The following is a 27,286-nucleotide window of genomic DNA, read 5'->3' on the forward strand; positions in this document are numbered from 1 at the left end:
CCAATTCTCTCCGAAAACTATGTCCCTGGTGCTAAATTCACTGGCAAAGATGTGGAAGAACATAAAAATGTTCAGGTAAATACATGGCTTGAGTGTCGAGGGCTGAAAAAGACAAAATAAACGAGCCGACCGAAGCATAGCCTTAGCTTTTTTATCGACACCTCTTTCTTACGCGACTGACAATGACATTCTCCTGTTTCAACAAGCTATCCTTTACCACCAGCCCTGTCTTTCTTATACATTATATCCTCTGGTTGTCCTACGTCTCTGACCGTTCTTGGGGGTAATGTAGTTAGTTTTGTGTAGCGATCGCAAATGCTACTCAGTGACAGCCAACGAACACTTTTCATTTTTTCATTGATAACAAATCTTAATTCTATAATTTATTTACACTTGCCCCTTACTAAAGTTTTTTTTTTTTTTTTACAACAGAAAAGGTAACTGGCAGTCAGATACCATTTTAGTTATTTTCAGGTCATTCATTGTCAGACAGAAGCAGCACTGCACGTCACGCTAAAAAATAAGTTATAAATGTCAAAATGGCTTACCTCTTTGTCCTCTGAAAGACCATGCCAACTGAACAAAATGTTTACTGCACATGAAATGTGAATGGATTCACCGAGCTGTCGTTAAAAGTTCGCGCAAGTTGATTCATTCTTCATATTTTTTCCTCCGAGTTTTTGGTTTCGGGAAACGTATGAAGAAAACATCCGTTTGTGTCGTAACATATGTCCTAATGTTTAGAGTCGTTTCTTCAAGTTCCAAAAAAGCAATGTGTGATCGGCATGCTCGTTTTTGAAAGATTACCGGAGAAAAGTAGCACCTTTAACATCGTTTTTCTGCCAGGGCGGGTCTATAATGTCCCACTTCGGCTTTACTTCCGCTTTACGCTGCGACGTCACGTTCTAAAAATAGCCGGTGTGCGGTACGCCATTGCAAGTTACTTGGTAGATGAAAGCATCAAAGAATGCCGTCTGTTTTTAAGGGTGAAAAATTGGTCTATCACTCTGCTCTGACTCCTAAAGGTCAATAAAGGTGATGGACTGATTATTATTAGTGTATTATTATGACTATCCACTAATGATAATCATATGTGAATAAGCTCAGCTCCTGTACTCATCTATACGTAAAGTGAGAAACACAGCTGATACTCCAGAGGAAGTCACCCCAAAGATAGCAGTAAAAAGAGGGCACACTTAACTCTATAAACAACCAGGACCTTCACAATGCATTTCAGACTAACTAGGTAGTAGCAGCTAAGTACCAGCGTTATTTTAGTGCTGGGATGTAACTTTTGACGGCAATACAACAAATTTAAGACGTGCGCAGAGATCGTCTGTAATGTGCAAGGCAGGTTTTTATTTGTCAAACACAGAACAGTTGGTTTATTAATTACATAGTACTTTCTGCTGTTAGTCGGGGGCTGGGGCTAACTGTTACTACCAGCAGTGATAAATACTCACTTTCTTGGAAAACCTTATATCCATCCTTCATCCATCAATTCATAATCTGTTCTGTCCAGACGGCTGTCAAAATCACGTTTTTTGTTTTTTTTTCTTTATGTCATAGTATAGTACTTTCCTGCCTTTTATTTATCATGAACCATGTTTGTCATTGTTCTAAAGCTCTTTGAGGACCTTTCGGGTTTTTGTAAAAGGCTATAGAAACAAAATTGATTGATTGATTGATTGACAACTCCCCTTTCATTCAACCAAACTGTAGAAACGGCGTAACAAAGACGGGAAAAGTAATTCATTAGATTACTCACAACTGAAAAAAAATACGCTGTTATACTCTGAACGCCGGCCCGGTACTGACTTCGAGCAAGGTCACAGGGAAAATGCGGACTGGATTTACAGTGATGTGGGCGTTCTCTATATGAACAAGTGGAATGGATTGGATAATTACATACTGAAGGGGCTCACTACCTTACTGTATGAAGTGGGGGGGAAACTGACAGATTGATCATATTTAATTTAATAATGATAGGTTAGATGATTATTGATTTCTAACCGTCTCACCAGCGTCATCTCCAGTCACTCCAGCTTGCACACATGGTAAGCTTTGTTTTCTTATCTTGGCCAGAGAGAATATGCAATGTTGCTTTAGCCTTCAAAGGTCTGTAGCGTGATAATCACACACTAAATGTTACTCGAAGCGTTCGTGTTAGCATTGAGCTAGTTCTAAGAGCGAGCATCCTCTTAAACTCTCGGACAACTTTTTATTTCTTTTACATACAGTTCGTGGAGTCCAGGTGGGTATTGTCATGGCCTCAGTCCTTGCTGCAGCATTGCCTTCAATTATCCCCACCTGTTCCCAATCCATCTACTCACAACCCAGCCATTAGCACTGCTTCACTCAGCAATCAACTTGTGTATTTAAAGCCTTGTTTCTCAGTTCCACTCTGTCAGACCGTCTGCAAAGCCTGCCTGTTACCTGCTTGCTTAGCTCTCTGAATCTGACTCTTGCTGCCGAATCTAAACCTGCCCAACTGCTGCCTTCTCTCCTGACCTGCCTTTTGCTTATGGAAACCTGACTTCTGCCTAGCCCTTGTATGTACTGCTGCCTGTGCTGCTGTCTTTTCACCTGTCCTGCCGTGACCCTCAATAAACTGTCGAAAAACGTGACATATTTGTGGTCCTCCTTTGTCGGGTCCGTGACAGTATGGTCTAACCAGCATGGACCCAGCGCACAACACTCCCAGCATGGACAACAGCAACCCGACAACCCCGACTGCCGTGCAGCGTCTGGAACACGCAGAGGGCAAGATGAATCGGATGGTGGAGGAAATCTCATCATTAATTCAGCTTGGTCACCAGAGGCAACAACAGATCCATCATCAACAAGAACTGCTAAACCAGGACATACAGTAGCTCAACAACCTAGTCTCACCTATCCTAGCTCCCGATTCTTCCGCCACGCTAGCCCCACCTGTACCTGCTCCTTCTGCGCCACACCTTCAGCACCCCACTGCCGAACCACAGATTGGAATTTGAGCCTGCCCGACTGCCGCCTTCTCTCCCGCCCTGGTAACTCGACCTGCCTTTTACTTTTTGGAAACCTGACTTCTGCCTAGCCCTTGTCTGTACTGCTGCATGTGCTGCTTTTCACCTGCCCTGCCGTGACCTTCAATAAACTGTTGAAAAACATGACCCATTTGTGGTCCTCCTCTGTCAGGTCCGTGACAGGTATAATTCGTGGAAAATAATGTACTGTTTTCCTGCTGAGTGTGTATTATCACCAAGTTGGCATTGACAATATGTGCTCGTCTGTCAATGTTCATTCAAAATAGTTGGAAAACATCTATTTTTGGAGATTTTTTTTTTTTTATTTTACGGACGAAAACATTTTTAGTAAACGACTAAAACTAGACTAAATTAGGCTTGAGTTTTTGTCAATAAGACAAATTTGACTAAGACTAATAGGTGTTACCATCCAAAAGTTCTGAAATACACCTAACGGTGGCCCTGGACACATCGTCAGTGGTGTAAACTGGGATCGGGGGGGTTTCGGGTCTTTCAACGATCAGACCCCTTCCCCCAGGCGACCAGCCAGGGATGATCAGGCCCCGGCTTGTGTCCAGGTAGTGCTACCCTACTCTACACGACTCTCCCCTCCTGTTCCACAGCCACCGTGATGCCACCTCTGCTGCATTGGTAGCCAACTTAATGGCCTCTCGCTGAATAGCCCCTGTGATGCCCAACATCTTGTAGGCCCTGCAGAGGGAATGGCCCACAAAACTTCAGCATCCTACCTCGATGGGCTGGCATCATGCCCGCTAACCATTGCTCTGACACTCTTCCACCAACGCTGAGTACTTTGCCGCCTTTCACACGTGCGCCTACCCATTCGGTCTTCCCATGGCACTGTTAGCTCCAAGAGGACTGTCTCCTTGGATGCTGCTGAAGTGAGAACTATGTACGGCCTTGCTGTTGTCTTGGCAAACACCTCTGGGAACTTCAGCTGTCTCCCCAGATCAGCTCTTAGCTCCCAATCGCGTGCTGTTGCCATAAGGCCTGAAGAGCTGTTTCTGGTAGCCACTGTAGGCTTCTCCCCAGCCCTGACAAAATTGATAGTTTTTCTTACTGAGCGGAGAGTATTGCTTTGACTGATCCCACTGCAGACAACCTCTGCTATAGCTTTCAAGACCTGGTCGTACCGCCATCGGTAGTGCCCATCTCCCAGGGCTCTCTAGCAGCAGCTGAGGATGTGCTCCAGGGTCCCTCTCTTCTGACAGAGGGGGGCAAGCTGGTGTTTCCCCTTCTCCTCAGGTGAAAAGGTTAGATGTGCTAGGTAGAACGTGGTAGACTGCCTGGATCAAGAATTTTATACGATGGGGCTCTGCTTTCCACAGATCGTTCCATGTGACCTTGCGCTCCACAGCCTGCTCCCATCTTGTCCAGGCGCCCCGCTGGTGCATCCCCACTATCTGGCTGGCCTGCCTATTCTCAACTTCTGCTCGGACTTCCTCCAGGACCAAAGACCTCGTCTCTTTACCCTGACCCCTGCCATAACGTGTTGGGCCACCGCTACCCAAGCCCACTCTTCCCCGTGCAACTGCTCCCACAAGCGCCCTTTGTCGTAGTCTTGAGTCTGCGATGTCCACAGCCTCGTCAGCTTTTCACCTGCGACCCGTCCTGACCTCGATCCCAGCCTGGGCAACCTTTGTATCATAGGATTCCCGGTATTGAAGCAGCTCCCTGGACCGAGTTACCATAAACTCCTCCCTTAGACTGCTGATGTAGATGAAAATTATAAGGGCTTCCAAAAACAACACTGTCAAGTAACCTATCATGAGTTTTTTTTAATTGATTGTTAAATGTACATTTTTTTAACCCTTTGCAGGGCACTGATTCTTTTTCGTAATTAAAAAAAAAAAAAGAAAGAAAAACCTTAACTTCATAAAGACCAGGCGTCCGCATTGGTAGACTTCTTATTTTGGGTCATGTTGGCTGCGATTTGGGATTAGTTTGGCCTGCATGACCCAAAATGTGATGTCCACATACTGTATGATTATAATTTAAAAAAAAGAAGTTTTTATTGTTATTCTGTTTTTCCATCCATTCATTTTTAACACAGCTTATCCTTGCCAGGGTTGCGGGAGCCTATCCCATCTGACTTCTTGCAAAAGGCAGACTACACTATCAACTGGTCGCAGGTCAATCGTAGGGCACACACAGGGATCGACAACCATCTGACCCACAATCAGACCACCACTGAGTGGAAACCAATTCCACGGTGCCTGCGCCATAGTCAGGCGAATGTACCATTACATCATCGGCAACTTGCACTCTAATGTTCATTATTATTATTATCATTGACAACAATAGAGGTCCAAATTAATTTAAACTGGGACGACTGACTGTGAATGCACATGTTTTAATGCCAATGACGGTGCTAGACGTCCAATCCATTTTGACTGAGAGAGGCTGGCAGCCAATGAGTTAAAAGTGCTCTATAAAAGCTTAAGAAATGGATTGGACGTCTACTACTATCGATGACAGTGAAGCACCGGGTTACTGCCAGCCAACCCGGTCAAGTGGTAGCGAATGTGTGAAAAAATATGACTGACATGAGCATTTAAAAATAATGTATAAGACATCTACTGTCGTCAATGGTACTCAATGTTCGTGAAATGACTGAAGAAAAAGTTGATTTTTTTCTTTATACATGTTCTTTTAGTCTCTTAATGAACAGGAGATGATGACACACAATTTAGGAACAAAAAGAAAATACCGAGTGTACATTTATTGAGGAAAGAAAACAGAAAAGCTGGCCGTTCCGGACAAAATCACCCGAAACCACCACGAGGCGCTCCCGAGTCGATCTGCCTCGACATTCAAGTTCATACAGTTTATACTGTGGGGCAAATAAGTATTAACAATAACATATAGTATATCTGTTCATTTCACATTGTTGCTGTAATCATTCTTTGTTCTCATAACTCTGTGTCTAGTATATGAACGACTGGTATGAACGACTTCCATTGCTTTTATCTAGAGGCTGCTACTTGCTAGGACAAATACAGTGGGGCAAATAAGTATTTAGTCAACCACCAATTGTGCAAGTTCTCCTACTTGAAAAGATTAGAGAGGCCTGTAAATGTCAACATGGGTAAACCTCAACCATGAGAGACATAATGTGGAAAAAAACAGAAAATCACATTGTTTGATTTTTGAAGAATTTATTTCCAAATTACAGTGGAAAATAAATAATTGGTCACCTACAAACAAGAGAGATTTCTGGCTGTCAAAGAGGTCTAACTTCTTCTAACGAGGTCTAACGAGGCTCCACTCGTTACCTGTTTTAATGGCACCTGTTTTAACTCATTATCGGTATAAAAGACACTTGTCCACAAGCTCAGTCAGTCACACTCCAAACATCATGCTTTGGGGCTGTTTTTATGCAAAGGGACCAGTATGAATAGGGCCATGTATCGAGAGATTTTGAGTCAAAATCTCCTTCCATCAGCAAGGGCATTGAAGATGAGAAGTGGCTGGGTCTTTCAGCATGAAAATGATCCCAAACACACAGCCAGGGCAACAAAGGAGTGGCTTCGTAAGAAGCATTTCAAGGTCCTGGAGTGGCCTAGCCAGTCTCCAGATCTCAACCCCATAGAAAATCTGTGGAGGGAGTTGAAAGTCCGTGTTGCCCAACGACAGCCCCGAAACATCACTGCTCTAGAGGAGCTCTGCATGGAGGAATGGGCCAAAATACCAGCAATAGTGTGTGACAAGCTTGTGAAGAGTTATAGAAAACGTTTGGCCTCCGTTATTGCCAACAAAGGGTACATAAAAAAGTACTGAGATGAACTTTTGGTATTGACCAAATACTTATTTTCCACTATGATTTGCAAACAAATTCTTTAAAAATCAATGTGATTTTCTGGGTTTTTTTCCACATTCTGTCTCTCATGGTTGAGGTCTACCCATGTTGACAATTACAGGCCTCTCTAATATTTTCAAAGAGGAGAACTTGCACAATTAGTGGTTGACTAAATACTTATTTGCCCCACTGTATTTGTCCTAGCAAGTAGCAGCCTCTAGATAAAAGCAATGGAAGTCGTTCATACCCGTCGTTCATATACTAGACACAGAGTTATGAGAACAAAGAATGATTACAGCAACAATGTGAAATGTTTGAGTGGATAAAAGGAAATATATCTACATGACTTTCTGCAAGAATTTTTTAAACAGATTAGACGTCTATCACCGTCCTCGTTTGACTCCAACAGAAGACGACAATGAATAATTTTGTCGCGATAATATGTCATTCTTCCAAGTCTGACAGTGCAAGCTGTTCAATAATTCATTCTGCACACAGCCTTAAATTACCTCTGCTGAACATGATGGTCTTTTCCCAAGACGACTTTGTCAATTGACCACAAATGGGTTATTTTTCAATCAATAGCTTTGTCCACTGTCGCTGTTGTAGACATGAGAGTAGGTCGATGGGTGTGTGGTTGTGGAAACAATCTAAACAAAGTATAGAATTACTAGTTGCCGTAGCACAAAATTATAATGACTGTCATTCATCTCAAATTCAATAGTAATGCTCCCTTTCAGTCTAATAGTCATTCTCTGACTTTTGACGACCCCCCTGAACAACAAGCTCCATCCCTTCCCGCTGATGATGCTGTACAGATGATTATCAAGACTAATGAGACACTACGGATCCTCATTAGTGGACACGTTCACTGATGAATGGAACAAAGACGGAGGAATAGCTCACAAGTTTGGTTGTAATTTCATCAGCTGACACAATAAACATTCACTCACTCTGTCCATTCAGTCTCATGCTCCTCAATACAAGCTCTGTATCAAAAAGTATGTCCTTAAAAAGATAGTAATTTTTCGTTTTGGTTACACTGGGGATGAATTTGAAAAAATTCTGACTGCCGTTTTTAGCAAATTTTAACTCGCCTTATGCTTCCTAAAAACACAATACGGTTAAATAAACATGGCCGTCGTCATAGCTTTTTCTTTCATATTGCATCCAGTAGCCTGTTACACCAGACTCACCGCTGTTCCATCGGTAGAGTCTGGTGACCAATAAGTGGATCAAATTTCCAGGGCGGAGCAAGCCACAGCAAACAGACAGCGGAGTGGACCAATCAGCGACGGGCAGACGTGACGTTGGTAAAGCGACAACTCATGCCGCGCGAGCGGAGAACGGAGAAGTTTATTTAACATGGCTAGCGCGAGACAGCCTCTTGTCAATGACTTGTGTCTATGTGTTTTTGTTAATTCAAAACTGATTTTACCGTGGATTGGAACATATTCTCGACTCTCATGTTCGTCATCTGTGTTGTTGTGGAGACGACTTCCGACGCGGAAGAGTGACGTTGCTCGTTAAGAACACATCACGCAAATAAACGAACCTGATTGGGCGGTTGATTGTCTTCTTGCTCGAGAGGCCGTTAATGGGCTGGGTCGCAGACTATTCTCACAGTGTTTGAAAAATACAGGGAGAACAGTCTGGCCGTGCCAGGCAAGCATCTTCATCGTCTTCAAGAATCTTAAGTCTTCAATTTACTCATCTTGAATGTCTTGAGAAGGTAATTATTTTTTTCTTGTAGGAGATTTTTTTATTTTACGAGTTACATTTATTTATTTTATTTTTTTTGCAAGGTTTATATTTTGGGTTCTTATTTTGGGGTCATTTACAATTGTTTTTATGAATTCCAATCCATTTTGACATTTTATTCAGGCTTAGATGGTTCACATTTAAATTTTTTTCTTAAGGTTTAGAAGTTCAATCCATTTGAATTTTTTAAAGGTTTATATAGCTCACCTTTGGGATTCTTTTTTTCACTTAAAATTTACGAATGCCATCTTTTTTTGTTTGTTTTTTAACTTTTAATGAGTTATGGTTGAAGTTTAAATGATTTACTTTTTTTTCTTAAATTTCACCTGCAAAAACCTGTAGGAACCCTGTTTATTGCATGTCATTATATGATCATTTTTTAACAAAACACATGTTAAGTGCAGTGTTTTATCATATTTTTAAAGAAAACAATGTTTCTATAGTTCAAAAACGCAATGTTATAGGGACAAACTGAGATCATTTTTAGATTCCGCACCCGTAATGAGTTCGAAAGAGTTGTCAGACCTAAAATAACATAAACTGTGTTCCCCAGTGTTACCATATTGGACTTTTTTCTCACTCTAATGCAGAAGTGTGTGTTTGCATGTTTGTGGAGTTGGGGGTCAGCAGTTGTGCTGCAGTCTGAAGCCCACTGCAGCAGCGCCTTCTATTCTCTTCCCCTGCAACCATACAGTAATGACTCAGCCTGGCCAATCATTACCTTCCTCTTACTGTATGTGAAACCACTGACTAGCTTTTAATGGCATTTCCCATGTATTAACACATTAACTGCCACTGACAGCCAATCTATTAGCAAATGATAGCTGAAAGCCCTCTCATTTCAAATAGATTGAACGTCTATCACCGTCAATGGCAGCCAATGAGTTAAAATGGTCTTCTTACTCAAATCGTAAATAGGCCAGTTTGTGGAACTTGCTGGCTGTTCCCAGAGGACGCCAACCTGGCCTGGAGCCCTGAAAACCTCTACTCCGGCGACCCTGTGATTTATTAGTTTCCTAGCAAACAAAAGAGGAAGTTGACAGAGAAAGGCCCTCTTCACATTAAAAGCACTGCAGCAAGCGGGATGAAATCCACACACGCGTGCACGCAGTCGCACCTCGGTGCTGTCGCAGTGCCTTCTCTGTATGTGCTTTGAGGTGAGTCATCAGCGCGTAGACGCGCAACCTCGCAGCTTCGGTTCAGCTCTCCCGGGCTCCCCCTCCCCGTCCTGCCTCAGGCTCAATCCGTCCACTTATGGACGAAGGAGTGACATCATCACCGCTCCCTCAGGTCCCAACGCGCACACTCGCATCAGCAAATCACACACAAATATCCTTCTAGAGGAGAAATTGATTTATCCTGTTGGGACTTAGCATTAGGAGTATGGATGGAACATTTAGACACTAGATGGCGCTATGTTTCTTCATTACGAATGTGGCTTTTACATGTAATACAAAGCAGTAAACTGCTAAATAAATGTACAGGGGCTCTTCGGGTTAAGGCAGACCCCACGTATATAACATTTTGAAGTTACAAAAGAAGACGTGTTTTTAAAACATATTTGCCGGAATCGTTATTTAAGGAGATTTAAAGGGAACCTCAGACTTATTCTCGCAGTCGGACATCCGGGCGTTAATGGCGTCACCAGCCACAACAAAGCGTCGCCATATTGAAATTCACAAGCAGTCACAAGCAGTTGCTGTGTCGTGCATTGTAGTACAAACTAGGGTTGTTCCGATCATGTTTTTTTGCTCCCGATCCAATCGTTTTAGTTTGAGTATCTGCCGATCCCGATATTTCCCGATCCGATTGCTTTTTTTTGCCCCCGATTCAATTCCAATCATTCCCCATAATTTTTCCCGATCATATACATTTTGGCAATGCATTAAGGAAAAAATTAATAAAACTCGGACGAATATATACTTTCAACATACAGTACACAAGTACTGTATTTGTTTATTATGACAATAAATCCTCAAGATGGCATTTACATTATTAACATTCTTTCTGTGAGAGGGATCCACGGATAGAAAGACTTGTAATTCTTAAAGGACAAATGTGACTTTGTATATTGTGACTAAATATTGCCATCTAGTGTATTTGTTGAGCTTTCAGTAAATGATACTGTAGCCATGCCCAAATGCATGATGGGAAGTGGAACCATGACTGTGCGTAGTGCTACCAACTGAAATATCTTCTCTGCGTTGGGAAATAACATAGTGTGTTAAGAAAAAGATCAATTACTACCTTGCTTCCCCACATTGCTTCCCACGATAGCTCTAATCGTAGGGAGAGGGATTGTAAGGCTTTAGCCAATTAAAAAAGGCTCCAAAGGCTTCCAAAATTCACTCTACTCATTTTACGCTGCCTTTTAGCTCTCTATATAGGTAAAACTGCGCCATTACAGATTTAGCGCGACAATGCGTGAGTGGGTCGTGCAGCGCATACATTAATTGCGTTAAATATTGTAATGTGATACAAGTTTTAAAAAATTAATTACCGCCATTATTGGGATAAATTTGATAACCCTACCTTAAGCCAAAACTAAAGACTCTGGATGAGTGTAACATATTATGTCTGTAACGTTAAATACAATTAGAAAACGATTTATTTAAAATATATATCAAAAAAAGGCGCGTCCGATATTTTTTTGCCGATTACGATACTTTGAAAATGACGTGATCGGACCCGACCGATCAGCATCAATCGGGACATCTCTAATACAAACGCGCTGAACTTTTGTCTTATTTGCGGTCTTTTTTTCCGTCGGAATGACTAAAAGTTGCCGTGTTGTGGGTTGTAACACAAGGAAGAGTTCGGAGCCGCATTTGAAGTTCTTCATTCTTCCTCGTGAGAAGAAAATGACAAGCAATTGGCTGAAAGCAATAAATCAAGGAACAGTAAAAGAAGACTGTTCCGTGGACCAGGCACATTTACGTTTGCAGCCGACATTTTATTACTGGTGAGTAAACTTTAATCGATTTTTTTTTCCCCCAATTAGCTGCTAAGATTTTAAGATTTAAAATTTTAAGTTGTATCGCCTCCTCGCGTCTGTCGGCAGTGACTTGTGATAATAAGTCATGTTTAAGACTTTTTTATGAAAAAAAGACGCAAAACACAGCTGAAATATATGAATTTCAGACAACGTTTGTCTACGGATGTTTACCTGTGCGTGCCACCCTCTCAAAATGGCGACACGTTGCTATGCGAGATGACGTCATCGTGACATCACGCCGACTTCTTCTATAGGCTCTAATAAGCCACAATTGTTCTCTTTTACTAAAATATTTCATTAGAAATACATAAAATATTGCTATTTAATTAAAAATCTATAATATTTAGTACATGTGTTGACCTACAGAGGGCGCCATGTTTTATGCGCGCAATGGAGGCTCAGGGTGATGACGTAGATTGTCACTGTCACGAGACGAATACTACTGGGTTACTCCAATTAATTCTACACGGCAAGACGTCCAACACATGCGCACATCGGTTAAAAGCGGCGAGTACTTACGATTATTGTTTTAATTGAGTCTTTTATTACCTTTTTATTGCCTCAAAATACTTTTTGCATGTGTTTCCCTGTCATACTTTTAAGCATTGTATTTTCTTGTGGTAGCTTTAAAGCAGATTGTTGATCTGTTGACCACATAAGTCAGGTAGCATATTTACACCACCGTTATTTTATATTACTATGTTTAAGTATTTTCTTAAGGCATCTTTAGTATGTTCTTTCTGTATGCATCTAAACAAAACAAGCTGAAAGCGCACGGTTGTACTTTGGGTGTCACATTCGCCTCTCGTAGTACGTTTCGCCGGTGTAGCACATTTTGGCAGAACACCGTTTTTTTTTTCCCTACTCTTGCCTTGTCTCATCCTGTCTTTCCTGTTCAATTTGCATTTGCTACTCGTTTTCTGAAATATCGACAGTGCTGTCATGCTCATTAATGTTCCTCTTGGGTTCAAATTGAAAGGGCTGAACAGATGACGTTTATGTCGCTAGAGTCATACTCTGGAAGCTCGTTAGCCTAACCATATGACATCATCGCCCTGCGACGTCAATAACAATGGCAACCTACTAGTTAGACTAATTCTCATAACTCATCATAATCTTTATCTTTTAAGAACTACAAGCTTTTCTATTCGTAGATCCCTTTCAGGGCTGTATATCCTGCACCGGTCAAAACGCAGCATTCTACTTCTAATTGATATTGTGTTCATAGAATACTGAATAGTAAATTCTTGCATTGTTATTCATCTATTTTAAGGGCACCGCCAATTGTCTTACAGTGTGAAATGAAACCAATGTTACCACGTATATAACACAAGAACAAGAACTCAAAAACGGAATCTTAATTTGGGAAAATACTTGTCTTTTTTTTTTCTTCTTCCTTTTAAACACAGCCCAATTTTTAAATAAGCATTGATAAAGGTCTATTCAGCAGTTTCCCCTAGTTTATTCCCAGGGGGAAATTACACATACATGTACTGTATATATTCATCTTCCATGCAACCTATCCTTACGAGGATCAAGGGGGTGCTGGAGACTATCTCTGCTCGTCGGTAGGCAGGCTACACCCTGAATTGGTTGCCAGCCAATCACAGCACACAATGAGACAAACAACCATCGCATGCACACACACTCATAACAACAAACAATTTGGAGTGTTCAATAAGCCTACCATACATTTTTCAGGATGTGCGAGGAAACCAGAACACCCGATTAAAAATGTATATATAACTTACTTATTTTTTATAATTTTTTTATTTTAAAAAAAAAAAAAAGGGAAAAATATTTCTTAACTTAATGTATAAGTAAATCACAGGGGTGTATTTAACATGAAAATGCAACTGCAATTCTTGAATAAGAACTGATGAATCGCCACTTAGTCGTTTCCACTTTTTATCTTCTAAAAAGGAAGAAAAACTTTTTAAAGAAAAAGAAATTGATAGGGAATGAAAAAACACGGGTCCTTTGCTGCAAATATGCAGATCAACAAGATTCGACAATACCTGTATTAATATGTTCAGAATCACAACAGACGTTTCGCCTGTGAACCTGACCAAACAATCAGAGCACGGAATAATGCTGACATAATAAATGACCTTCTGTTTGGCTATTTGAGAATATGCTTAAAAACTAAATAATAAGAAAAAACAGTTCCAGTTGTAATATAATTTAGGTTGAATAAACACCATTGAAAATGTACAATCCCATCAATTCCATTGTGTTTAATCATTCATTGGAAAACACTTGAATCAGCAGATTCATTTCTGTTTAGATGAGATGACTGTTCTCTGCACCTCAGCCAATTTAAAAAAAAGTTTAGTAAAGCAATATTTCAGCTGACGGCACTTAAACCGGATTCAGTCAATTTCACATCTGTTCCCGCCGTGCTCTTTTTAAGGGGAGGCTCTCTTGCTACTTGCAGGGCAGCTTTTGTTCACTTCGCCTTCCTTGCGAGCACCTTTCTGATTCAGCACCACCTATTCAACACAGCTGACAATTTCCAAAAAACAAACGACTTGGTGCGAAGGTACAGCGTACCGCCGAAAAGACATTGTTTCCTGACAAGCGTGGCCGCCAGCGTGGCTCACTCTGCCACACGCGCTGGCACAGCAGCCCTGAACCTCGAGGCGCTTTGTGTCCTACTTCCTCTCAGATTGAATAAACAAACGATTATGCTATTTTTCAGCCTCGATATACGCCCACTCGACCTTGACGGACTGCTGACTCTCCCTTGGACCCAACTACGCATTATCGCTTGCCACGAAATAAAGTTAGGTCAAAAACAAGTCCGACCTTTTGAGGTTTGGAAGACGTCCAAAGAAAAATCATCATCAAGTGTATGTTCATAAATAATTGCAAGAGGACTTACATCGCCTTACGAGTGGTCTGCGTGCTGTGTGGTGGCTCTCTGACCATTCTGTGCTGTGTGGGCTGTTTTGGTGCTGTGATGTGTGTGTTGCTGTCATCTTGTCGTGTGTGCGCACGCTTAGGGTCTCACCACCGGGCACGCCGTCTCAATGCTGACTTAGCTGTCACACATTAAAGAGGCCTCCTTAACGGTCTGGAGCGCATATCAACTAGTCTGTCCCGTCACTTTAAACTCAAGGCCCCCCCACGCGCCCCACGTCACGCATAAAAACGCGGTCTTCACGCGGCCTCGCCCCTCCCTTTTCTGTGGCAGCTGGGCCAAGGGTACTCTCCGGGGGTCCACACTCACGCAGAACTAAGCCGTCACTCAGCTGTGACGCACAGAGTAGACGCGTTGACTTCCATCTTATAAACACTAATAACCCCCCACCCCGACAGAACTGCTCAGTTATAGTTAAATGTGTAGTCTCCTCATTGACTCCATCAATGGCGAGAGACGTCCACTTGGTTTGATCATCCACTGCCAGCCTGCCCAGTCAAAATGAATTGGATGGCTTCTAGCCTCGATTGCACTGAAACATGATCATTGACTGCCAGCCTTTCAAGTTCAAATACACTGAATGTACAGTGGGGCAAATAAGTATTTGGTCAACCACTAATTGTGCAAGTTCTCCCACTTGAAATATTAGAGAGGCCTGTAATTGTCAACATGGGTAAACCTCAACCATGAGAGACAGAATGAGAAAAAAACAAAAAACTGAAAATCACATTGTTTGATTTTTCAAATAATTGTTTTGCAAATCATGGTGGAAAATAAGTATTTGGTCAATACCAAAAGTTAATCTCAATACTTTGTTATGTACCCTTTGTTAGCAATAACGGAGGCCAAACGTTTTTTTTACAAGCTTTTCACACACTGTTGCTGGTATTTTGGCCCATTCCTCCATGCAGATCCCCTCTAGAGCAGTAATGTTTTCGGGCAACACGGACTTTCAACTCCCTCCATAGATTTTCTATGGGGTTGAGATCTGGAGACTGGCGAGGCCACTCCAGGACCTTGAAATGCTTCTTACGAAGCCACTCCTTAGTTGCCCTGGCTGTGTGTTTGGGATCATTGTCATGCGGAAAGACCCAGCCACGTCTCATCTTCAATGCCCTTGCTGATTGAAAGAGAGTTTCACTCAAAATCTCTCGATACATGGCCCTATTCATTCTTTCCTTTTCACAGATCAGTCGTCCTGGTCCCTTTGCAGAAAAACAGCCCCAAAGCATGATGTTTCCACCCCTATACTTCACAGTGGGTATGGTGTTCTTCAGATGCAATTCAGTATTCTTTCTCCTCCAAACACGAGAACCTGTGTTTCTACCAAAAAGTTCTATTTTGGTTTCATCGGACCATAATTCATTCTCCCAGTCCTCTTCTGGATCATCCAAATGCTCTCTGGCGAACCGCAGATGGGTATGGACATGTACTTTCTTCAGCAGGGGGACACGTCTGGCAGTGCAGGATTTGAGTCCCTGTCGGCGCATTGTGTTACTGATAGTAGCCTTTGTTACTGTGGTCCCAGCTCTCTGTAGGTCATTCACTAGGTCCCCCCGTGTGGTTTTGGGATTTTTGTTCATCATTCTTGTTATCATTATGACGCCACGGGGTGAGGAGGGAGTTGAAAGTCCGTGTTGCCCAACGACAGCCCCAAAACATCACTGCTCTAGAGGAGATCTGCATGGAGGAATGGGCCAAAATACCAGCAAAAGTGTGTGAAAAGCTTGTGAAGAGTTACAGTAAACGTTTGGCCTCCGTTATTGCCAACAAAGGGTACATAACAAAGTATTGAGATGTTTTGGTATAGACCAAATACTTATTTTCCACCGTGATTTGCAAATAAATTCTTTAAAAATCAAACAATGTAATTTTCTGTTTTTTTTTTCCACATTCTGTCTCTCATGGTTGAGGTTTACCCATGTTGATAATTACAGGCCTCTCTAATATTTTGAAGAGGGAGAACTTGCACAATTAGTGGTTGACTAAACACTTATTTGCTCCACTGTACGTACCTACCTACCTACATGCATATTATACAGTGCCTTGCAAAAGTATTCGGCCCCCTTGAATCTTGCAACCTTTCGCCACATTTCAGGCTTCAAACATAAAGATATGAAATTTAATTTTTTTGTCAAGAATCAACAACAAGTGGGACACAATCGTGAAGTGGAACAACATTAATTGGATAATTTAAACTTTTTTAACAAATAAAAAACTGAAAAGTGGGGCGTGCAATATTATTCGGCCCATTTACTTTCAGTGCAGCAAACTCAATCCAGAAGTTCAGTGAGGATCTCTGAATGATCCAATGTTGTCCTAAATGACCGATGATGATAAATAGAATCCACTTGTGTGTAATCAAGTCTCCGTATAAATGCAGTGTTTCCCACCAATGAAAGAGACTGTGGCGGCCCGCCACAGTCTCGTTTGGGCCCGCCACAGTCTCGTTTGCCCCCCCCCCCCCGCCGAAAAAAAAAAAAAAAAAAAGATAATCATCAGATGCGTCAGTCAGCCGATTACACAGCTGTAGCGCACTCCACTCTACTTGTAGAGTAGCATTTTAGAGTAGTATTTCATTTATTTATCTATTTAATAAGAGACGCAAGGGGAACGAGTAGGACAGGGGTCGGCAACCTATGACACGCGTGTCAGCATTGGCACGCGAAGGGTTAACCAGTGACACGCGAGCGCATGGCAAAAAAAAAAAAAAACAAGAAAAAAACGCCTTTTTACCTGAATTTCAGACATTTTCTGTTGCGCGCCCTGTTATTTAAGCCACACACACATCCAAGGGAATTCATGTGTAAAGAGACATGGGATTTACTCACGTCATTGCTTTCACGTATAAAAAGATGTCCCGAGAATGGAGCGGGTTGGACGCTTTCACAGACTTGTCCCGTTTTGCCCACTGGCGCTCGCTGTGCGGGAAGGGCCGCTGGCGCGATTTTATAACCTCTGACATTACGTCATTTTTGGTAGGCATCGGCTGTCACAATGTTGGTCAAATCGTGTTTTATTCCAGAGTCAGCGTTCCCAACGTCGTAACTGCAGCCAATTCAATCTCATCAAGACTGTATTTAAGAGTGTTATTCCCCCACCAAGATCTGCACCCGCGGCTCCACCCGGGCTGGTATGGGGCTAGATCAGTCTTCTAGCCCCACACGCCCGCGCCTTCCTTGGGCACCACGAGAGCTCCACCCGGGCCCGCGCCCGAGGCTTCCATGCGCACCATGAGAGCCAGCCTCCTCGGGGAGAGGCGGCTCCACTCGGGTTCTCGCCCAGGCTTGCGTGCGCACCGCGATAGGGAAGCTTTCTCTCCCCGGGGAAAGGCTCGCTCCGCGCGGCTCCACCCGGGCCCGCGCCCGAGGCTTCCATGCGCACCACGAGAGGGGGCTCCACTCGGGTTCTCGCCCGAGGCTTCCGTGCGCACCGCGATAGGGAAGCTTTCTCTCCCCGGGGAAAGGCTCGCTCCTCGCGGCTCCACCCGGGCCCGCGCCCGAGCCTTTCGTGCGCACCGCAAGAGCCAGCCTCCCGGGGGCCGCGGCGGCTCCACCCGGGCCCGTGCCTCTCCCCGGGGAGAACAAGTGTCAAACGTCATTACGAGACAAAACATGAAAATTCATTCAAGGAGGAGTCTGACAAGGCAGAGACATTAAAACGTGCTGTGTCCAGGTAGTGTAAACAAAAACACCCTGAAAACCTTTTGTCACTGCTAAAAACACCGCCACCGAAGCAAGCTATCACTTTGCTCACTGCATTGCAAAGCAAGGAAAACCTGATGAAAAAAAGAAAAACTGATGGCGAATATATCAAAGAGGCGATCTTGTCAAGCTCAGAGGTTTTGGTTGATGGCTTGACTAACAAAGAGACACTCAAAAAAAAGGGATAAGCAGCTAAAAGTCACAAACCCCGAAATCAGAGCTGAGCCAAGGAAAACAGGGCCAGGGATCACATTAAGGTAGGCATCTTTTATCTTTGTAATAAAAAGAATATCTAAAATGCTGCATATAATTTACTGTTTAAGTTGATAGTGAACAACTAGCTAGTGAACTGTTGCACTTATTTTCAAGTTTTGACATTTTCTACAATATGCATTTATTTTTTAGTTAATTGAAAAAGAATGGTAGTTATACGATTTCAATATATGTTCATGTTGTTTTCTTTGGGGTAAAATTACAGCTCTGTTGGATATAAAAAATTGGATGTGTGTCATTAATCTCGGTGTGGCACACTGATTGACAAGAAAATTTGAAAGTGGCACTCCACACCAAAAAGGTTGCTGACCCCTGGAGTAGGAAGAATGGGAGAACGAGCGAGATAGCGAGAGATAGCGGTCGCATGTCTTAGCAGCACGCTGTTATTTTGTTATTGTTTTTCTTTATTATTGTTACCACAATCAAGTGGGTAAGCAAATACAGACTTCTCTCCTTCTTCCCCATATCCGGGGCATTACAATAGTTTGGATCGGACTTTTCGGCGAAAGTGAGCGGTGGACGGCCGTCTTGGGACGGAAAGCAAACTTTGATTGAACTTGCGCGGAGAGGCGGGGCCCAAAATAAAGCCTTGCTCTACTTTTAGAGCGTTGGTCACAGTAAAATATTTATTAGTTCAAGCAGAGTAAAATGATACATATTCACGGTCAGGCCCGGAGTGACTAATCGGGAGCTTCTGGACGATTCCAGAAGGGCCGGCCGGCCAGATGGGCCGGTCCGGGTTTTATTAAAAAAAAAAAAAAAAAAAAAAAAATTACACTGTTATCATTTTTTGTTTGGTATTTATTTGTGACAGTGTCACTGAGTATAACTTACATTCTGTTACCGCTGTCCCTGTGGGCCGTCTTAAAAAAAAAAAAAAAAAAACTATATTTTTTTTCCAGACTCATCCTCACGTGAGCAGACGAAAAATACAGCATGCAGCTCCGCCCCCTAATTGTAGTCTGTATTGAGCCAAATTAGCTGCTAATTCGGTGCTCGGATGGATAAAAAGAGCAAGGGTGGCGCTGAAAAATAAGAATTAAAAAGAGAAAAGCACTCGTGAAAGAATCGGCAAAATGCGCAAAAATAGCTGTTTTTTTTCATGCAACGACCTTGCTGCCTCAAACTACAGAGGATTACAACGAAAGTGGTAAGGCCAGATGGCGAATAAAATGCAACTTGCACCGTGTGATACGACAATATGTAATTGTGGAAACTTTGGCTTCTTGTAGCACCTCACAAGGGATATGTAGCAGCAAGCATTAGCCATAATGAACACACCACAGGTGCAGAGCTGGAAGGTAGGATTGCCATGTCGTTCAGCGAGTTAACATTAGAATTAATGTAATCATTTACGTGGCGTTTTTAAAGTGGAAATGGAAAATGGATAATAGTATCATTAGAAGTTGTTACAATGTGCAATACGTATTCTTTATTTTTCACATTGTTATGTTGCTATGTTTGTTTTATCTGTAAGCACTCATTTTGTTAATATTTGATGTTGCAGAAAAGGTCTTATTGATTCATTTATTTTAGGGCTGTCAAAATTATCAGGTTAACGGGCGGTAATTAATTTTTTAAATGAATCACGTTAAAATATTTGACGCAATTAACGCACATGCCCTGCTCAGACAGATTTAAATGACAGTACAATGACATGCCCACTTGTTAATTGTGTTTTATGGAGTTTTGCCGCCCTCTGCTGGCGCTTGGGTGTGACTGATTTTATAGGATTCAGCACCCATGAGCATTGTGTAAGTAATTATTGACATCAACAATGGCGGGCTACTAGTTTATTTTTTGATTGAAAATTTTACAAATTTTATTAAAACGAAAACATTAAGAGGGGTTTTAATATAAAATTTCTATAACTTGTACTAACATTTATCTTTTAAGAACTACAAGTCTTTCTATCCATGGATGGCTTTAACAGAATGTTCATAATGTTAATGCCATCTTGTTGATTTATTGTTATAATAAACAAATACAGTCCTTATGTACCTTATGTTGAATGTTTATATCCATCTTGTGTCTTATCTTTCCATTCCAACAATAATTTACAGAAAAATATGGCATATTTTATAGATGGTTTGAATTGCGATTAATTACGATTAATTTTTAAGCTGTAATTAACTTGATCAAAAATTTTAATCGTTTGACTGGCCTAATTTATTTTTCAAATGTATCATTTAATATAGTTTTTTTTTTTTAAATCCATTTTTAAATTTGTTCAAAATATGTTGTGTTGCACTTGTTAAAATAGAGCCACCTTGTTAAACAACCATTACCTGCACTGAATTGGAATACACAGAATTACAGTACACGGCTTTAGAGAACACTGAACTTAACACGTGTATGCATAATGACATAATTTTAAATGAGTGGGCCGGTCTGAGGCATGAAATTCCAGGGCCGAAAATGAGTCCCACTCCGGCCCTGTTCACGGTACAAGAACGTCGTTTCCGTGAATCCGTGTCCATCGATTGGTAAGAAAAGGCTGTTTGTACGAGTGACGTGTGGGCGCTCCCGTCAGGGGGGACATTTCGCGTGGAGTGGCTATTTTTCGGCACAACACCGGCACGCCAACTTCAGACAATTACGGCTGACGAAACTTGGATAAATGCGCCCCCCCCCCCAATTTCGCGAAGTCTGGGACACTCGAAAAATGACTCTCATACCTCTCCTTGCTAAGTTAATGGTACCTCGATGTGCGTTTGTGTGGAAATTTAGTTCACGAACAACGGGGAAAAAAACTATTCACCTTCTCACCGGATCAAGTAAAACTCTTTACACGGCTATTAGAATTCCCCCAGTCCTGTAACTGGGTCAGTTGACAGAAGGACTGTTATTGTTGTGGTAATGTAGTACTTATGAGGGTCAAATAAAAAGGAAAAAGGAGGACTACGACGGCGGTCTGAAACCCGCGGCTCTTGGGCCGCATGCGGCTCTTTAGCGCTGCTTCGGAGCTTTTTTTTTTTTTTTTTTTTTTTTTTTTTTTTTTTTTTTTTTTTTAATGGAAAAAGATGGGGGAAGGAAATATAATTTTTGCTTTAATAGGATTTCTAGGAGGTCAAACATGACACAAACATTCTTTCAATTCATTAATATTGTAATGAAGTTAAACTTGTGGTGGCATCGTACAACAGAGTAGTCACGTGGTGCGCTATAGGATCCACTGCAGGGAAAATAAACATTTAATCATGAGGGCTAATTATGTATTTCTAGCCAACTTAGTCATTTTTATAGTAGGCTAATATAGCTAGTATTGATAATTATAAGGCTTGTATAAGGCTTTTAATTTTTTGCTGCTCCAGACATACTGTATCAGTTTTTTTTTTTTTTTTGGGCGGGGGGGTCAAATACGGCTCTTTCAACAGTTTGGGTTGCCAACCCTGAGTCACTACGAGATGTAAGTCGTACTATTGCTACGAGAAAAAAAGTCGCATTATTACATAGGGTAACGTAGCTGTAATCAGCAACGCATTTTACATACATGTACCGTAGCTGAGAGCTATAACATTAGCCTAGCTAATGAAATATTTCAAATATATCTTTGTTATGGTTCTTCTTGGGGGGGAAAAATAATGAAAAAAAAAATAAAAAATTCGCCGTGGCACGAAATGGTGTGGCTGTCCGACTCCGATGCAGCCCACCACCACAGTTTCAAAAAAATCCTATGGTCAGAGACCCTCCCACCACAGTCTCCTAAAATCCTGTGGGAAACACTGAAATGCACCTGCTCTGTGATAGTCTCAGGGTTCTGTTTAAAGTGCAGAGAGCATTATGAAAATCAAGGAACACACCAGGCAGGTCCGAGATACTGTTGTGGAGAAGTTTAAAGCCGGATTTGGATACAAAAAGATTTCCCAAGCTTTAAACATCTCAAGGAGTACTGTGCAAGCCATCATATTGAAATGGAAGGAGCATCAGACCACTGCAAATCTACCAAGACCCGGCCGTTCTTCCAAACTTTCTTCTCAAACAAGGAGAAAACTGATCAGAGATGCAGCCAAGAGGCCCATGATCACTCTGGATGAACTGCAGAGATCTACAGCTGAGGTGGGAGAGTCTGTCCATAGGACAACAATCAGTCGTACACTGCACAAATCTGGCCTTTATGGAAGAGTGGCAAGAAGAAAGCCATTTCTCAAAGATATCCATAAAAAGTCTTGTTTTAAGTTTGCCACAAGCCACCTGGGAGACACACCAAACATGTGGAAGAAGGTGCTCTGGTCAGATGAAACCAAAATTGAACTTTTTGGCCACAGTGCAAAACGATATGTTTGGCGTAAAAGCAACACAGCTCATCACCCTGAACACACCATCCCCACTGTCAAACATGGTGGTGGCAGCATCATGGTTTGGGCCTGCTTTTCTTCAGCAGGGACAGGGAAGATGGTTAAAATTGACGGGAAGATGGATGCAGCCAAATACAGGAACATTCTGGAAGAAAACCTGTTGGTATCTGCACAAGACCTGAGACTGGGACGGAGATTTATCTTCCAACAGGACAATGATCCAAAACATAAAGCCAAATCTACAATGGAATGGTTCAAAAATAAACGTATCCAGGTGTTAGAATGGCCAAGTCAAAGTCCAGACCTGAATCCAATCGAGAATCTGTGGAAAGAGCTGAAGACTGCTGTTCACAAACACTCTCCAACCAACCTCACTGAGCTCGAGCTGTTTTGCAAGGAAGAATGGGCAAGAATGGCAGTCTCTCGATGTGCAAAACTGATAGAAACATACCCCAAGCGACTTGCAGCTGTAATTGGAGCAAAAGGTGGTGCTACAAAGTATTAACGCAAGGGGGCCGAATAATATTGCACGCCCCACTTTTCAGTTTTTTATTTGTTAAAAAAGTTTAAATTATCCAATAAATTTTGTTCCACTTCACGATTGTGTCCCACTTGTTGTTGATTCTTGACAAAAAATTAAAATTTTACATCTTTATGTTTGAAGCCTGAAATGTGGCAAAAGGTTGCAAGGTTCAAGGGGGCCGAATACTTTTGCAAGGCACTGTATATATATATATCAGAGGTTGCGCTAGACTTTTTCGTTGTCTGTCATTTTGACTGACAGTGTCATAAAAATCCGGTCATAATCTATTTTTACCCGTCACTTACATTTTTAAAATGATAATAATGACATATTCAATAGTATTTAGTTTTCATTCATTTTTAATTAATATTCCGTCCGAACAAGCTTAACAAGAGGCAAACAGACAGCGGAGTGCACCAATCAGCGACGGGCAGACGTGCCGTTAGCAAAGCGACGAGGGCAGGACGAGGGACTTGCGCGCGGAAGTAAACATACGAGGAGAACGGAGTTTATTCAACATGGCTAGCACGAGACAGACTGTTGTCAATGACTCGTGTCGATACGTTTTAGCTCATTTAAAACTGAATTTACTGCGGATTGGAACATATTCTCGGCTCTCCCGTCGCCATCCATGTTGATGTAGAGACGACTTTCGGCGCGCAAGAGTGACGTTGCTCGTGAAGAACACGTCACGCAAATATACAAATCTGATTTGTCGATTGATTTTGTACCTACTCGAGAGGCTGTGTCCCAGACTTTTCTCTCAGTGTTTGAAAAATACAGGGAGAACAGTCTGGCCGTGCCAGGCAAACACTCAGTTGCCTTGACATTTTTCCGAGTAAGGCCAAGGACGTCATGCATCAAGAGAGACAATAGCTAATTAATATTCTCACTCGCCACCCTGTGGTCTGGGGTGTGAATTGCAACCTGTCAAAATGACGGATGGACTTCAGTTTTTTCCGTCACCGTTTTAAAAAACCGGTCAACGACGGAAAATATTCGGTTAACGCGACCCCTGATATATATACATATATATACATACATATACACACATATATATATACACACACATATATACATATATATACATCTATATATATATGTATATATATATATATACACACACACACACACACACAGTGGGGAGAACAAGTATTTGATTCACTGCCAATGGGAAAACCCATTCGCAGTGTATATATATATGTATGTATAAACAGGGTGGTTTCGGTATGGTATCGGTATGGGCCGATACTGCACAGCCAAGTAGCAGTATCGGGGCCAAAAAAATTGTATCGGTGGAACACTAATGTAAAATGAAGCAGTTTATTTCTCTAGCTCCGGTGGACCAATTTTAGATTAGATGTCAAAGCAGAAATTATACGTTTACAAGAATTACAGTGATCCCTTGCTACTTCAGGTCCTTTGCCCTCAGGTCGTTGCTGATTTTTTTTTTTTTTTTCAAATAAAAAAAATAAATAAATAAATGCAGGATTTTGTAGAGATGTCCCATCCGATTACATACAGCCTCTCACTCTCCCCCCTGAAGCTTTTCTTTCTCACCAGGCGGTTGTAGCTTGTAGTTAAAGATGAGTGACAAGGGGGCTACTTTGAACTTGCCAGAGAAGCTTTTTCAAAGGCACCAACTCGTTTAACTTTTTAAACATTGGCTTTAGTGTGCTATGGCAACTCATTGTGTTCTGTTGCCCGCTGTTCTAAGCAGCATGAGTTGATTTGAGTGTCATGTCTTGTTTTTTCTTGTTTTATTTTGAAGGTCTGACATTGAGAGGACTCACTCAATGAAACATTTAATAAAGAATAATGCTTTGGGGGGGAAACAGGTCTTTATATGTATCTCTTTCCAATGTCAAATCTGAATAAATACCTTGAACATGCCAAAAAAAAAAAAATTAATGTAAGTAATTGTGAAAGAATATATTTTATTCAAGATTATAAAACACAATTATTAACTGCTGTGAAACTATATGCTTGCATATGAGACTATTCATTTGTGTGCCCTACCTATTTCTCTGAACATACAAAGTTTCTGTGGACTCTTATCTGATCTTCACTCCCTTTCGTGCCATCTACAACTAAGTTCCCAAGGTCGTAACTTATGATGTTTTTCTGTGGAAAATTCACAAGTTGAGCTGTGATAAGTTTCACTTCTGTTTCACAGTAAGTATCCAGTTTTAAGAAACAACACCAAATAAGGAGAGGCAGTTAGAGCTGACTCACTCTGAACTAACCAATCATCGTGAACCACACACCCATTGTTATGACATGTTTCTGACCATGTGACTTTGTAAAATAAAAAGGCTGCACGTGGCTTCGACAGGTGGAAGACTTGTGCGACACTAGGCCTCGCATCTGCCGAACCCCGTGTGCATGTTAAACCTTGAGACTCGAGTGGTTTCTGACTGCAAATGGTTTCATCCCCGATAAGGTGGGAGGTTTCTCTCGTTGTGACTGTCATTTGAATAGACTACTCTGCGTGTTTTATTTTCTGACAGTAAGCTGCACGTCTACTTGTTGGATTTCAATTATCGCGGGGGATCCCCATTAATGGCGAAAAACAAGGGATCAGTGTATACATATAATAGACCAAAAATAATTCTGGTTCTAACACTGGATAGAATGAGAAGAGCAATCATACCTCGAGTCAAACACTGGGTCAGTGTACACTGGAGGAGGGCACAGAGGTTCCTCTCCAGAAGTGTTTGGGAGCATGGGAACCTCCTCTTTGTTTCCTTCGCCAATAGCACCACCTGTTTGAGCATAGAGATGTCCAATCTCTGAATGAATGAACATGTGATGCAGCCAAACATAAAATAGTTTCAAGGACAGAAAGAATGAACAGACATGAAGAACAGGAGTCCGTAATACAAGAGGTTCATAACTGGATATAAATGCTACATGATTATAAGTGGCGTTACCAAGCAGTCATGTTGTGTTTGCGCTCCACAGACAGCAGACACGTCGGCCATATGCCACCAGTGGCTTGTTACAAAGGCTGTCGGCTCACTAATCCCCTCAGCCATCCCCGGTTTAGGAGGCTATTTTTCGCCTGCTCTTAGTCTGGAGTGCTGACTTAACTTACTTACTAACTCAGTGGTCGCCATTGATGGCACTAGATGTCCAATTCATTTCGACTGGGAGGGGCGAAGGGCATCTAGCGCATTCAATGGCACCGAAACTCACATATTCAGTATCAGTGCCAGTTCTTCCACTTACCATCTCCATCCAAGAGAAACCAGGTAAGCAGGTGTGGGCACACCTCCTCCAGTACTGAGCAGAAGGAGCAGAACGCAGCAGGTCCTTTAGAAGACAGGCAGTCCAGAAATATTTCTGCGCGCCTCTTGTTGGACTCTTGTCCCAGGATTTCCTTGTACTCCCCTAGCGAGAAGACCTTGTCGTATACCAGGTAAGGGAGCACGGCGTTGACATCCAGCTCGCTCAGGAGTTTCTGCCTGTGCTGCTGGAGGAGCTGGGCAGCCCAGCGCTTCTTGTGTTTAGTGCACGGCCTCCTGGTGGACCTCTGCTGCTGCTGGTACTGCCTCTTGTGCTTCCTCACGAACCACTTCTTCTTCCCACTGCCAAACATCTTCAAGTTGAGCAGGCCCTCCAACACTTCTTCCACAGCTCGGTCAGCGCACTTCCCAAAGGAAGGAAGGTGCATATTTCATGCCAGAGAATCCACCGCGCCACCGGGTTCGTAGAAGCACTCTTTGTTGTTGTTGTCGTCTGAGTGAAGGCGAGACAATCTGGACAGTCGCTGATTTCTAGCTGGGTACTTACCAAGACTAAGAAGATTAGCAGACTCTTAAATACACCCATGAAAACGGTTAACACACTGAGTAGACGTACACATCTTAAACATTTCTTTTTTTTTTCTTTCTTTTTTTTTTTTTTAACCTGTCCTGCTCAGCTGTTTGACACAGAGAATGGAAGTCTAAGTGCCCGGGTTGTCTGAACAGTTTTAATGTT

General features: G+C 42.1%; 1 protein-coding gene across 6 annotated transcripts in view; it reads right to left on the reverse strand.

The window, feature by feature from the left end:
- The window catches only part of tjp1b (tight junction protein 1b), a 171,193-nt gene extending 144,122 nt beyond the window's left edge, over positions 1-27,071 (reverse strand). For 5 of the 6 annotated variants that reach the window (XM_057837883.1, XM_057837882.1, XM_057837889.1 and 2 more), the window contains exons 1-2: positions 26,534-27,071; positions 25,956-26,067 (exon numbers count right to left, since the gene is read on the reverse strand). In XM_057837883.1, the coding sequence (XP_057693866.1) occupies positions 25,956-26,067; positions 26,534-26,978 (557 nt within the window). In that variant the 5' untranslated portion in view covers positions 26,979-27,071. The remainder of the gene's footprint in view (positions 1-25,955; positions 26,068-26,533) is intronic. The other variant, XM_057837886.1, reaches the window with a different exon arrangement.
- Positions 27,072-27,286: the final 215 nt, after the last annotated feature.

This window comes from Corythoichthys intestinalis, chromosome 5 (assembly GCF_030265065.1).
Source record: "Corythoichthys intestinalis isolate RoL2023-P3 chromosome 5, ASM3026506v1, whole genome shotgun sequence".
NCBI lineage: Eukaryota > Metazoa > Chordata > Actinopteri > Syngnathiformes > Syngnathidae > Corythoichthys > Corythoichthys intestinalis.